We start from the raw sequence: 15,597 nt of genomic DNA, 5'->3' as shown, positions 1-15,597 counted from the left end.
GCCAACGGGTCCCTCGGGCAAGGTTGCACAGGCACAGAAGTGCACACGGAAGTGATGGCATGTGTGTGGGGCAGTGCAGGACACATGTTGACTACAAGGGTGTGAGAGGGGTGGGCACGTTTGGGTGGTGGGGTAGGTAGTTTTGGGGGTTTGAACAATGGGGCCTGGGTGGGGGTGGGCACGTTTGGGTGGTGGGGTAGGTAGTTTTGGGGGTTTGAACAATGGGGCCTGGGTGGGGGTGGGCACGTTTGGGTGGTGGGTGGCCCCGGGTGTACAGCTTCCCTAACCAATGCACCTCCTTCCCTGTTGTTATTACATCAATACATCACCATTTCGAATCAAGACATACATGTGTGGACATTGATCATTTATTTTGCAGTGCAACTATTAATTCATTGTCGTCACCATGTTCGTGCATTTCTGTGAATGTGCTGTGACTCAAAAGTAAATGCGAATCAGGGCATCCCGTGCTCTCTGGCCATCATGTGGACCCCCAGGGGGAGGCGGTGCCATCCCATCCCCATCCCCATCTCCATCCCCATCTTCCTCATCTGCGTCTGGTGGCATTGGGATGTTCCTGCGCAGGCATAATTGTGCAGCATGGCACATACGAGCGTGATTTTACCCGTCTTCACTGGGCTGTACAGCAGTGATCTGCCAGATCTGCTCAGACAGCGGAAACGGGCCTTCAGCAGTCCAAATGTCCTCTCAATCATTCCACGTGTGCGGATATGTGCCCTATTGTATGCCTCTTCATGCCTGTTCCTTGGTCTCCGTACAGGTGTCATCATCCATGGCGTGAGTGCATATCCCGCATCACCTACATGGGATGTAGATGGGGGAACATGTCAGTGTTTGTGGCATCATGTCCTCATCTGCTGCTGTGCAATGTTGTATCATCATTCATTCATGCATATGTACCATGCAGTGTATGGAGGTATGTTTTGGGCATCACTATGTATGTCGCTAACTGGATATGGGCCTACACATTAACTTGCATGTTTACTGTGCCCTGCGGGTGCCATTTGATTGTGTGCATGTCACGGTGCAGTGCTGTCCACACATGGCAGAGTGACTCCACTGTACGGAAGTAGTAAATACGTCGTCTCATTTACACGCCTCTCGTGCCTTTTGAGGCAGTGTTTCAATTGAGGGTGGGTGTCTGCAGTGGCACAAGGTTCATGGGACAGTGACGGGATTGGCTGTGCCAACGTGTGATGTTTGGCATCCGCTGTGTATTTGGTAGATGGAATGGGGGTGATGCATGTGCGGTCACAGCGGCACACTCACAATGCTCATTGGCCTGGACACACACACCACTTCGACAGGGTTGTAGCATTGTCAGCTGTACTCACCCAATAGCCATGTGCTTTGTCCGGCATAGCGTTCCATGTACCGTGGCAACGTGGAATTCCGCAGTACCATTGAGTCATGTGATGAGCCTGGGAAACGTGCGCAGCAGTGTGTAATCAGTTGCATGGCATCACAAACCATCTGGATATTCAAAGAGTGATACGGGTTCCTATTGCGGAACACCACCTCAATTGCACGTGGTACTGTCAGCTCAACGTGGGTGCAGTCAACTGCGCCTATGCAATTTGGCATGCCTGCTATGGCATGGAAGGCCAACTTGGTGGCAATGACCTTGGGGAGGGTGCGGGGTAGGGCTATGTGTTCCGACACATGGCGCAACAGGGCATCCAGTACCTGTACCAGGATTTTTGAGAAACATGGTTGTGATATGCCGTGCAGCTCACCAACCGTGTGTTGATAGGTGCCAGTGCCGAGGAAATGCAGTACTGAGACAACCGTCAAGAGGGGGGGGGTGGCGGTGGGGGTGTCAATTTGGCTGCTGATCTTGTCCTCAATCATGGCGGTGATGTGCAGGATTGTTGCACGGTCCAGCCGGTTTAGTGTGTGGATCTGTCCTGGGGTGAGGTTCCAGGGTGAGGCCCTGATGCGTGGTATTGCTGGTTGGCGGCGGGATCGGGCTGGCTGGGCAATGGGGTTTGCCATAGCTGCAGGGTTGGCTGGTTGCCGCCTGCGCCTCCTCCGCCTACGCCTCCTCCTCTGCGCCATTACTGCCACCATGTGCAGTGCTGCCTGTTGGTTGAGTAGGCCCAGTCCCAGTGCTACTAGACCTGCTGCCTGCATGGTTCTGTGTTGTGTTGGGCTGGGTGTGGCCCTTTTGTAGGCTCCCAGTGGCCTGCTAGGTCCAGCTGGGCTGATTTGGTGCACCTGTGCCCTGATTCAGTTCAGCAGGCAGTGTATAACGCCATGTTCGCGGTGGTGGTGGTTCCGCAACCGTGATCACGGTATTTACGCCATTTTTTTGCCGGTATTTCCGTGTCCGCGCTAGTTGTGATGCTCACGGTGTTTCGTGTTGACGGTAACGGAGGGGCTTCCGTGCAGACGGACTTAACGGGACCCCTATTTCCGCGGTGGAGGTTGAGGGTGGTGCTATTACCGGGGCCGCGGGTCATGATTGGGCGGACATGGAAACGGTGCCGGTATGGTTTTACCGGCAGTGTTAATTCCGGACCGGAGTACTTGTAATGAGGCCCAATGTCATTGGGTTTCTAATTTGTTTGAGATTGCTTCTTCTTTTTGTAAGGTTGGCTTCTTGTGTAGTTCACTCACTCTCTCCATTCGTGCCATCTTATATGGCGGCTCCTTGGTACTTTGGATACCGACTTGCTGCACTTTGGCAGTTGCAGAGTGGTCTCAGCAGTGGTTCAAGGACACTGGGTCCACCACAGGTGTATTGTGGTCACTCCACCTCTCTCATTCTCTCCAGATGTTGGAACGCCACACCTCCAGCTCTGTTTCTCTCCTTCTCGGTGTTGTCAGATGCAGTGCGTCTATGTAAGCTTCTCGCTTCCTCACACCAGCAGAATGCTGCACGTCCAGTCTCTCTGTCAGCGGGCAAGCCAAATCGTAACTCGTGGGCTTCTCTCTCTCTCGTCTCAGATTCTTCCCCTTTCATATATTACGTAGGCGTGGGACTTACACGGCGCAGTGCCGTGTTTCTTTTTCTCGGTCTCCAGCTGCTTCTCTTCGCCTCTGCTCTGCATGTCGTCGTCCTCCTCATCTCAGTTAAGGGTATAAGGAAAGCATGTAATCAACAGTAAGACAGACACAAATGACCACAGTTCGAGGGTGTTTATTTAACCTCAACAGGGGTATGAACACCTATCTAATCCTAAATCTACAGATGGGAGCAAGCTACGACCATCAAATAATAGGAAACGCTGTCCTAGTTGTATCAAAATAAAAAGGGCCTATACTTAAAAAAAAAAAAAAAACGTTTGCCAAACCTTACTCTGTATATAAAAAAAAAAGTTTTCAGGAATTAATAAGTCAGAATGACTGAGTAAATGTGTTCCCCTTTCCCGCGTTTTCAGACATGGGACAAGGCGTCTGATTGGAGCTCGGAACACACTTTTGAGCCTCTGGATACAGTTCAAATCAATGGTGCTATTTCTCAATGTTATCACAAGTCTCTTGGTTTCACAATGCTGCTTACATCGGTTCTCTGTTGGGCTCGGACCTCCTTCAATTTAATCACTTTTGTCGAAGACATTCGATTGTCCGAGGGAGGTTTGATTCGGACCCTCGCACGACCACTTCGACTTTCGCAATTCCTTTTTCACATTTGCCAACCAATTGCATACCTGACAGAGACCTTCGAATGAGCACCCACGTGGCGCCAGACCACTCTGTGTTCGATATCTTTCTTGGCTTCAAAGTTCAGACACTCCTCTGTTATTCAATTGTATTCATATTGCTCTTGACATACGATTCACACACTGTTCTCTTTCGATTTCTCCATACAATGTTGCGGCTTGCAACCTTGGTTTTAACACAGGCTGTGCTGATATCAGTCTCCCCGACTCACCGGCTGTGCTGACTTTACTGGCGCTGCTTTGGTTTAGTAGCCAAGGACAGTACCACGGCGGCAAACGCTCCTCCCCGCCTTGGTTATTGACACGGGAGAGCCATGGGTACCTCCGACACACAATGCAGATTTCTCCAGCTTTAATTCCTGGTATTAGGTTTCTGATTTTCCAAGACCCACGAAAGTAACAATCTGAAACGGTCAAGGGCACTTCCCTCCTTGCAACCCTCTCTGGTCTCGCCATCTTTCTCCTCGTATTAAACTGCCATCTTGGAACTGCTGCTTCCTCCTGTGCTTTGCCTTGCTTAGAGTGTGCTTTCGTGTTCCGCCTTTTATTCGTGTGGAGAAGTGTGAATGGCAGTCCGCTGTATGTAATGATCAGTAATTGCCTGACCATTGTACTGGGACACTTCAGGTATACAGCTCTGGTGTTAGTCTGTTTTCGATCATGGTGAGCTGTATGTGAGAAAGTGGGTGTTTTGGGAAATGGGGGGGGTGGGGGAGTTCCTAAGTATCCTACCGGGTAGGATGGGGAAAAAATGTTACAGGGAAAGGGATACCGTGTCTCGCCATCCGGTGTCCCACTTCCACTCCCCGAAGACCCCTCATCCAGGTGATCCTCCCGCACTAGTCCACCCCCAGGAACTGGATCCAAAAGCGATGGCCGTGTCCTGGCCACCTGGATGACAGATCCTTGAGGACTAGCAGCGGAGACACCTTCAGGTTTCTCACAAAGGGGGAGTTTTTACTTAGAGGAATACTCACAGTTTCCTGTTGACAATAACACATGCTGATATTTCCTTCATATAAATCTTTATCAAATAGTTTCACAGAGGTTTTGTTGGAATGTTCTCTAGGGAGTTCTGGCCCCCTCTAGGCTGGACTACTGCAACAGAATCTGCCTAAATCCTCCCTCCTCCCTCTTCAACTAATCCAGAATAGGACTGCAAGACTTATCCTTGGCCTCAAGCCCAGGGGCTGCATCTCTCCAGCCCTAAAATCTCTCCACTAGCTCCCAGTTGCTGGGAGGATGAAGTTCAAGACCCGCTGCATCATCCACAAGGCTTTCTGGGGCCTGGGACCACGCTACATCCAACTCTCTGTCCCTAAATACCTCCCTGCTGGAGCCCTTCGGTCTTTTAGCTCCAACTCTATGCAGATCAGACGTTTTTCCAAGCAGAGAGTAGGGGGTAGATCTCTCTTCTGCAGGAGCCTCCCTGTCCCTCTCAGACTTGAGCCGGAACTCCTTAAGTTCTGGAAGCTTCTCAAGACCCTCCTTTACTCTTCTTCCTTGCCTCTCTGTTAGGGAGATTTATCATTTGTATGCTTCTTCCCCTCTCCTTGTGAGACCCCCAGCCCCTTTTTCTGGACTTCTGGACCTTTTTCTTTAACCCTAAATGAGTGGAGCCTTTTTCCACTCAATCATTCTCATCGGCTGTCTTTTGGATCTCTTTTCTCCGTGTTTCACCTGTCCTGTGGAGTCTTTCCTCCAGACCTCTTTAAGGCATCTGTATTTTACTATTGCAGCACACCGCTCCTCATGGGCAGTGTTGCTGGGAACCTTTATGCTATTTTAGGTGCTCCTTTGAGATTATTTTCTTTAACCTAGAGTAACTACAGTTTTTAAGGATAGAGAGATACTTTGTAGCTCTCCTAAAACTTTATATTCTGAGAGATTGGCACACACCACCTTATGTGCAGTGCCAAGGGGATATCTAGTATACCCCTTCCCTCTGTTCCTGTGACTTTCTAGCCACATAGACAATCTTCTAGTTATGGCTGGTGGCAGTGGACGTGTTCTACCAACTATTGTGTGATTTTTCAACCATCTTGACTTTTGTTAATAAAACTATTTAGTTTGAACTTTGAATCTGTTGTCTGTGTCTAGCTTCAGGATGCCTTCACAAATGGTGTCAGAAATGGGATGCGGCTCAACCGATACAAGTGGGGGGAACCCTAAAATTTCAGAAGTTAAGTGCCAGAGCATTGGACCCATCAGTGGCCACAAAGGGCTCTATTGGGTTTGATATTTGTAGCAGTAGAGAAGAGATTATTCCCCCAGGTGAAAGAAAACGGATAGCCACTGATTTGATTCTAATTTCGCCCCAATACTTCAGACTAGCACCCAAATCCGGGTTAGCATGGAGATATGCGATTGATGTATTAGCTGGAGTTATAGACCCAGACATTAGATGTGGTGTTAAGGTGCGGTTACAAAATCATGGGAAAGATCCCTTCCAGTTTCACAGAGGGGATAAAATTGCTCAAAGGGTGCTGGAGAAAGCAATGTTCCCTAGGGTTAAAGAGGAATCTGGGAAAGAGGGAACAGATAACAGTACTCAAGATTTTGGAGTGGCACATGAAACACCTGATGCCCCTCCCAACCCTGAACCCAGAAAAGTCAAAGAGGAAGAACCCAAGACCCTTAGCCTTTGCCCAAAAGAACGACCCCTCATTGGCTGAAGCATTTTTACAAGTCCTATATGAGCCAGAGGGTCGTGAGAAAGAGGCACCCTTTTTCTTTTTGAATCATGGGACGAGACACTGTTAGGGAGATTTATCATTTGCATGGTCCATCCCTCTCCTAGTGAGACCCCCAGCATTTTTTGCTGGACTTCTGGAAATGTTTCTTTAATCCTGAAAGAGTGGAGCCTTTTTCCACACAATCATTCTTCTGGGCTCTGTCTTTTGGAAATCTATTCTTTGTATTTAACCTGAACTATGGAGTCTAGTTGCTCCATAACTCTTTAAGGCATCTGTATTTTACTATTGCAGCACTCATCGCCTTATGGGCAGTGTTGCTGGGGACCCTCAGGGTCGTCCTTTGATATTTTTTTCTTTATCCTAGATTAACTACAGTTCTTAAGGATAGAGAGATACTTTGTAGCTCTCCTAAAACTTAATATTCTGAGAGATTGGCATGCACCACCTTATGTGGAGTGCCAATGGTATACCTATTATCCCCCTTCCCTCTGGGCTTGTGACTTTCTAGCCTACATAGACAACCTTCTAGTTATGGCTGGAGGCAGTGGATGTGTTGTACCAACTATTGTGTGATGTTTCTACCACAGGCTATCAATAGCCCCAGTTATGCACAATAGGGGCACCTAAGTACTAACTTGGTGGCTTCTTTCTTTTTTCACCATTTCTAGTGTTGTTCTTTGTTAGCCCTTCTACCATTCTGGGAGGGGGAGGTAGGGAAGGGGAGGTATGTGTGTGTGTGTTTCCCTTTGGCGGGAACCCTTGGGTGTCCCTGCATAGGCTCCAGTGTGTCTGGGCAGAGAGAAAGTGGGGGGAGGAGTTTTTCACTCCCCTTCCGTTTGTCTGCCTGAATGGAACCAGCTTCCACTGGGGGTCTGGCTGTCCTGAGAGGACATCCATACGCCCCTTTATGCAAACTGCTGAGAGAGATTGCAGAGTAGTTTGTGCTGAAACTGAATAATAGATGAGGTTTGTGAGGTGAAAGGGAAGTCGACCACTGGAACCTGAAGTAACCGAAGAAGACTACCAGAGACACCGGCAGAGCCTTTGCAACACTGAAGCGATCACTGCTGTCCTGACCCTGTTTTCTATGCCATGGAGACACTCCTAACTGGCCGACTCCTTCCCTTTGACTGGTGGGAACCAGTCCCAAGATGAACTTTAATCAGAGCCATCTTCCAAGGGCCTGTGACTTTCCAGAGCTGCGGAACCCCTATACCAGGAGACCTCTGACCCAATTGAAGTGCATCACTGTGGAAAGGTTGAATCCTTCAAAGTCTTTGCTGAGTTTCAGGTGAACCTCCAGAGAGACAATCAGACCCATCCAAGTCCCCTCAGCAGTGCAGGGCTTCAGGAACCGAAGAAGGTTGACCGGAAAATCGCATCCTCTGTTGGTGCTGCAGAAAAGGCGCCAAAACCGTAGCTTGACCAGAGAAGTTGCTGAAATCCGTGCCAGAGGTCCTCCTTCGAGACTGCTGCTGAGAGATCCCGTCGTCTGTCCTGCCTTTTGTCACCAGACCAAGTAATCCGGAGTTTGGGTCCAGCGCTACCACATCAAGGAGAATCCAGCCACAAACTTTTCTTCAAACCAAAGGTACTGTAGGGGAAAATGTATTGCTTACCTCAATCTAAAAAGTTGCTTCATAGCGTTGGACTGCAGATAGAGGTGTCCAGGGCAACCACCTCTTACCTCTGACCCAAGCCGCTGCTTGTGTCCCTTTAACAAGTCCTTTAACAGGGTCTCCACCGTTGGTTGTATCCTCTTGCATCTTCGGGACTAAAAGATATACACACTAGTCTTCGTTGTTCTGCTGTGTGTCAAGACTTTGAGCCCTCTCTGAACTGCCTTTAGCCAGTGTTGCATTTTGGACCTTAAAAGCCTTGCTGTACGAAGAAACTGCCTGTATACTAACCAACTATTTTCCTTCCTAAAAGCCATTATCTTATGTAGTTTTCCAGAGTAAATGTACTTACCATATACCGTATTTCTCCTAAGTTTCGCAAGTGCGCGTTACTACCGATAATACGGTAGAACTGTCAAACACTGTAACAATTTAAGTGCAAGCAACTACAAACTAAGAAGTGGACTTTGAAAAGTATTCTAAAGTATTCCTCAGTGTTTTGTTTAATTGTACTAAGTATCTTAAAGCATATCTTGTGTAAATATAATAAATCTATATTTTAATACAAATGTATGTGTGTTTCTTTGAATTGCATTACTATCTAGGTTCATTGTACTTACCTACAGCTCACATCTTCCTCTAATGATGAGCCTAATTGCTCTGCCGCTCTACCAAGGTTCCATGATTAGTACAGACTGATACTAAGAGTTGGGGATCTGCAAACCAGTGGGATAGTTTTCTAAAGTCTACTTCACAGTGGAAAACTCCCCAAACACTCTCACCCTCCCCTGATAATGTCCCCCTTTGCCGCAATTTGACTGGTTGCCTGGTTCCTTCCGATTCATACAGGGAACCAGGCCCTCCTCTCCCAGTATACCCCAGCACTTCGGTCTCCCCTGACCCCCTTACCTGCACTTGCCCTACCGGGCTCCCTCCCCCGGCATTAGCCTGGCTGGGCCTGCACTCCTATTGAGCCCATCCAGCCCGTCCCGCACTTAGCATGTGGATCTTCATCCCCCTGCACACTTTGCATTCCCCTGACACTTGTCCACCTGGACTCCCCCCTAGCACGCGCCTAGGTAGGGGCCATCTTCTCCCCTTCCTCCATCCGCCAAGCACTTGTACACTCTCCACTCCAACCTGCACTTCCTTTCCCTCCTTAGCATTAGCGCATTCGGCTCTGACCGGCTCTTCCCCCACCTCCCCACTCCCCTGCACTTCTTGTTACTGCACTTGCACGATCCGAATGACAAGGCCTAGTAGGACCATTTTTGTTATTCTTCATTCCTGCCCCCCACCCCCCTCTTTTGTCTTGTTGCGCCTTGAAACATCATTTGCTGTACAGGTGCATTATAAATATCCAATAAATAAAATATAAATGAATAAATAAATTAGAATGTATGAAACCTTTATATGTATAAATATGTGCAACAGCTGATTCTCTCTTCACTCCTGAATTTTGAGCTGTACTTTTGCGGTCCTATTAAATGTCTCCTAATACATAAAAAGTTCAATTAATGTGATCATTCCGGTTTACTCCAAATATGTTTTTACAGTCTACATATATGTCCTTCTGAATCAGTAAGCATCAATTCCCTGCTTCCATACATGAATATACTAACTGGGGGGGGGGGTCTATATTCGGCAGGTGGGGGCTAGGCAGTAGGGGTGAGGATGGTGGTGGAGGTGTACCTGCCACTGACAAGCGCTTTGTTCAGAGGACACCCTCTTGCAAGGCCCCTTGGGCTGAGAAGAGGAGTCCAAGAAAACGAGAGGCACCCGACCCAGTGGCAGTGAATAATTAACACTGCTCAAGCTAGAAGTCTAGAAGTCAGTGTATCGAGACACTGAACTGCATCTTCTACACTCTGGTGTACCGCTGGTAAAGACTGTGGTTTTATCGTCTTGTTGTGCGATTCACACCTCCATATGCCTAAGTTCATAAAATGCCAGTTAAGAACATAGCAAATAGTTCTCACTGAGTCACTCTTTTGCAAACAAAGCCGGGATTCTCCACCACCCATCAATCCCCTCCAGCAGCCTCTCACTAACTTGCAGCTCAGAAAGTATAAGCCAGAAATCAGGCTCAATTTACAATGGAGCGTTGCCAAGTACATGTGGCACTCCAGTACCTGGTTCTACCACACATACATCCCTACCTACTGTCCCTGTGCATTTCCCTTTCTTACATAGTCAAACCCTGACTTTACCTTTCCACATAGATAAATCATTGGAGAATGATGACAAACTACACGAAAATGCTCAACCCTCCACGCACTTCCATGTATGAAATTTGGCTCAGATGCTCATTGATTCACATCCAAATTCTCTTGGTCGGTTCAATGTGAAAATGAAAATATTTCTTACAAGAATTAATGTAAATACGCAGGAGCTTTGTTTAGGTTAATCCTATGTCAAGAAAAAACATTATGAACACAATTCAATAATACAGTTCATACAAGGAATATGCTTGTTTTGCGAAAGCATTTTTAAATCACGGTCTTCCGTGGATAAGGGTTTGAAATGGGAGTGTCATAGATGGTAACCACAGAACATGTATACCACACACAGGTTTCAAGACCTTTATTTGGGGTGACAGGGTCGGGTTGGTGGATGGCCAATGGCCTGTTATTGAACTCAAAGAAAGCTTAAATTACTCCGAAATAACACAGAGGCCCTTGATGACCAAAACAGATATCTTGGATAATTTGTCAGCGGAGATTGGGAAGTGCGGCGAGGCATTGAGGGGTCTATGGACTTGGAACAGAGGCTTGAGAAAATACAGTTGATTTTGTAAGTTATTAGAACCATATAGCTCTAACCTGTGAGTAGCCTTTCTATGCAACATACAGGTCTCTGGTTCCAAACCAGTTAAAATATATCAGTGAGATGCACACTGGCTATAGCCATGAGTATGTGAGAGCTGAAGATGGTCAATGGTTCGGATCATAGTAAGCGAGCTCATTTGTTTGTGTGTGTGTCTGTGGGGGAGTGTATGTAGGGTGCGCACAAGTGTGTGTGTGTGTGTGTGTGTCTCCCTCTTGTACAGGGTACAATCACAGTAAGATAACTCAGTGGGTAGAGCATATGCAGCAGATATCTGTGCAACTTCAGGGCAGAGGTACAAAGCTCAGGAATATAGGTCACTCACAGGATTTCAAACTCTGCTCTGCAAGTTACAACACAATGAGCTATGTGTAACTTGTAGAGCGCAGAACTCACTGACAGACTGGGTTATTGTGAAGGTCAACATTGCAAATTGTAACAGTAGATATTACTGATCTGGAAAGTACCTTTTCTGGAGTCGATGATAAAAAAAATACAAAGTAGGAATGACAACTAAACCAAACAATTAAAGTAAAAACAATGCCCATCTGTTAGGCAATAATTGATGTAGTAACCCTTGGGGAGACTACACAACCCTTGCCGTCTTGGTGTTAGATAACCCACCTATTGGTATAGGCCTGTACTAAACAAGTTGGTAGTGTGACTGAACAGCCAGGCTTATCTCAAGAGGGGTAAATGTGAGCTGTAAAGCTGTAGCAATGAAATTCGCAAATACAAGTAGCCAAGTAACACTTACACTCAGGGTTCTTGTTATAAATAATTTATTTAACAGTCGTTTTTAAATAAGCGTTCTTTAAAAGGGGCAATATATGCAAAAATCAAATATACTTTAAAATACTTTTCCAGAATCAACACCAAGCTAGTAGATACTCATTTGAGATGCGTTTTACATACTTCCTACACCCGGAGGTGACTTCACTAGCTAGAACAGTAATGGCATTTATTTATCACCTGTACACTTTGTAGATTGAGGTTTCGCAGAAAGGAAAGGTTGAAGGAAGGAAAAAGGTTAAACAGGTTCTCAGAGCATGTGAGCACTTAAATCCTCCAATGTAGTCTAGATAAAAACAATTCCCTTCAATAATTGTTAAAAACCAAGTTATCACCTATGAGGACAGTAAATATCAAAGTCAAATGGACTAGAAAAGTCTGCAGGGAGCCAGGACAGCCAAAGTCAATTGGAGCACAGTCTATAGAGCTGAGGCACTTCTTAGATAGCAAAGTCTTGCACAGAGAGTTAGAGTTTGTTGAAGAAAAATCACTGTCGGGTCACAAGCTGTTACACTTGTGAAAGGTAGAACTGCAATCAACTCTAGCAAAGTAGCTTTTTCAACTTAGAAGAGCAAGCTACAGACACTGAGGTAAGTACCCCAAGTCAGAACAGGACCTTCAGTTAGAAGAAGTGGTCCAGCTAGCTCCTGTCTGGTTGGAGCGATGCAGATCCTGGGTTCCTGGGCCTCAGTCGTGGGGACAAGAGGGAGGACGGCAGCTACATGCGTTCTTCAGGTCAGCGGACCTTCGAGGTTTCAGCGTGCGGTAAACAGCACCACCGCGGATTTTGGATACCAGTTGGGCTTCCTTCACTCCTTGAGTCTTGCACTCTGTTGAGGGGACTCTAGCTCTGGTCATCCTACTTCTGGAGGGATCACGCATGTTGCACTCGACTACGGATTTGTCGACCCCTGGCAATCGGTTCCTGCAGCAGCAAAGAAGTACAGCCAGTCGGGGAAGATGGTCCAGTGGAGTTTGTCTTGGGGTTAGTTGGTCCCACTAACTCAAGTCGTCCCTTCTGAGCTTCTCTTGTCGATCAGAAAAAGGAGTTTCAGCACAGCAGCAGGGCTTCACCAGGCAATTCAAAGGTCCAGGATGATGGAGCAAGCTTCGTTCATGGTTTCTTCGTCGTGTTGTTCTTCCCAGGGGTTGACTCTGTTTTCAGTCCCAAAACCCTTGCCTTTTAAGCAGGTTTCTCCCATTTATGCACAGCCAAGCTGTCATTCAAACATCAGGGTGGCTGTCCTCCAAGGAGAGCCAGCCAATCAGGACTGGGTGCGTCAGGCATTCCTAAAGACAAAGGACAGGGGAGTTTTGGGAACCTCCCTCACTTCCTGCCCTTCCAGATACAATGGAGCCAGAGGCGGGTTTCAGTACTGAAGGCCGCCAAAGGCAAAAGGAACAAAGGGTTCAAACCTGGCTTGGCGCGCAGAGTAAAACCCAAGAAATACCTCACAAACAGAAAATGGCGACCGGGCCATTTTGACTAAATAGTCCCCCATGGGTGCTATACTGCAGCTGAGGATTCAGCCTGTGGTAGAAAAGCACAATGGTAGGAAAATTAAACCACTGCCATCAGCCATTTAAAGTAGTGAGGGTAACATAAAAAATGCTACATGAGTAGGTAGGAAAAGGGGCTACTAAGTAACCCCCGAGCACTCCACATACAATGGTGTGTGCTGGACCTACAAAGAGAAAAGGTAAGTAAAACCAATTTCACTTTACTATTCTTGGGATCGGTAGTTTGAACAAGAAAAGGTATTTAAACCTTATGAGAAATCTAACGGATTTTTATGTGACACTGCACTGAAGATGCCTTGTGTCACTATACAAAAAGTAGATGCCTATGGAGTTTGCCAGACTCCAAAAACAAAGGAAACACATCATCTAAATCAGGTCAAAACACATGAGCGAGTGAGAAAAAGGGCTCACTCACTCCAGGGTTAAAATGAAAAAGTCCTAAAGTCCAGCAAAAGTGCTGGGGGTCTCAAAGGTTGAAGGGAATTAGCACAGAAATTAGACTTCTAAATAGGAAATTCAGGTACAGATCTATAGGCTGAGATCCAACTACAGGGTGCAAGTGAGTGGTACATTTCATCACTACAAAAAGTGCCCCAGAATGAGGATATCAGTTTTTAAGTACAATGTGGTAAAGATTCGACATCATCGAATCAGTGTCAGAAAATACTGGAACATGGGAGGGATATTATCAAATAATTGAACATGTGATATTACCAGTAAGAATACTAATAATCACAGGGGTTTCCCTGCACCATATACCCACCATAAGAAAATAGTTAGGTTAATAAAAGAATTACTATGTCTTTTAAACAACTACTACCAATTCTAGTACATTGGACAGCTATTATTTACACATGCATTGAATTCATGATTTAAATACATGCGTTTTAAATTACAGATCTGAGCGCACCATTTTTTCAAAGACATTCTGATAAATGTTCTTGTGATTTTGAACCTCGATTCACCCAACTCTTGGTGAAATACTGGTGTACAGTGTCATCTGCCTGGTGGCAGCTCTAAATAACACGTCATAACAGCATCATAACTAGCTGAAGGTCACTTAAAGTAAAATGCATTCAGTGATTGCATACTTACTTATAGTATGTCACAAAATTCTCCCCTGTATTGAGATTCAGGTAGCTGTAATACGGCGTTCCATACTGCAGCACGGATCCAATAAACGGAAGTCCATCTTGATCAAGCTTGTTCATGACCCTGGGGTCACCTGCTTTAACTCCAAATACCAGGCTGTCATCTCCCTGCTTGACCTTCTCACTTAGGTCTATCTGTTCGGTCTTGTAGACACTGCCATGTCCAAAGCCACGCTCCCATGAGGATTTATTTAAAACCTAATGAGAAAAATCATACTGGTTTGAAGAACATTGTGAGATATACAAGCAGTGCTTCCTATAATGGACATATAAATCAAATATTACTTTTATAAATATCTGTTTTATGGAGATAAGAAGAGTAGAATGTACTCCTAAAAAAGCAGTAGAAGGCATTCAGTATGTGCTAACAATGCAATATGTCAATGCTTAGGGGTTATTTCAATGTAAATTGTCAAGTAGCCTCATTAACTCGATCTGCATAAGATGCAGGATTTTTTATTTTTATTTATTTATAACACAGCACATCGGAGAACATGTACATCAACATTTGTTTGCAACCCCTTAAAATGTGTATAGGATGACATTACCCCTATCCCTCCCCCATAATCCCAGGATGGGTCTCGTCTCTCAGTCTGATTGGGTCGGGCCAGGCACTGAGTGTTCGCTGGTTGAGTGGAGGGCTCTCGCGATCAAGCGTGGCTTATGGGTCAGGGCCGGGTAGTTCTGGCCATAGTCTAACAGCGGTGTCCAGATGTTCATAAAGCGATGGAGAAGGCCCGCTTTGGCCGCAGTGACCTTTTCGGCTATTAGGATGTCCCAGATTTTGATCCACCAAAGGGTCGTCAAGGGGCCCTCCACAGATTTCCAGGTGCGTGCTACCGTACTTTTGGCCGCCAGCAGGAGTTGGGTTATCAACGCTGCCCTCCGTCCTGTCCTTGGGTATGAGTCTGGGATCGGGATCTCCAGGAGGACCTGCTCTGGGGCCAGTGGTATTGTTGCCAGAGGGGGGGGGGGCTGGGAAGGGGAGATACCAGCGCAACAATAGTTTGTGGGCGCATTCCCGATTAGTGATGCAAGGGGAGGCCGTGCGCGTCCTTGACCAGATGTCCATCCAGGTATGGTCCTCTATGCCGTGACCTAGGTCCGCCTCCCATTGGGTCATGTAGGAGTGCTTGCGTGGAGAGGGTCCTCCTGTAGTAGTTTGTAGAGGGCCGAGATCTTCCCCCGGGCTAGCAGATCGTTTACTTTAAGTTCCAGTGGGGCGGGGGTTCGGGTAGCTGCAGCTCGAGTCTGGGGGTGGGAGCACCAGTGCCTCAGTTGGGCATAGGTGAACCTGTCTGTTTCC

The 15,597-nt window shown here is 46.8% G+C and overlaps 1 protein-coding gene across 1 annotated transcript in view; it reads right to left on the bottom strand.

Moving 5' to 3' along the window:
* POLR1B (RNA polymerase I subunit B) overlaps window positions 1-15,597 on the bottom strand; it is a 754,587-nt gene that overhangs the window by 32,027 nt on the left and 706,963 nt on the right. Inside the window, exon 14 of the mRNA XM_069607790.1 lies at window positions 14,236-14,489. Within this exon, the coding sequence (XP_069463891.1) occupies window positions 14,236-14,489 (254 nt within the window). The remainder of the gene's footprint in view (window positions 1-14,235; window positions 14,490-15,597) is intronic.

Source organism: Ambystoma mexicanum, chromosome 4q, assembly GCF_040938575.1.
Source record: "Ambystoma mexicanum isolate Mex_15411 chromosome 4q, UKY_AmexF1_1, whole genome shotgun sequence".
NCBI classification, from domain to species: Eukaryota; Metazoa; Chordata; class Amphibia; order Caudata; family Ambystomatidae; genus Ambystoma; species Ambystoma mexicanum.
The sequence above is the reverse complement of the archived record's forward strand: the minus strand, read 5'-3'. Positions and strand labels throughout refer to the sequence as shown.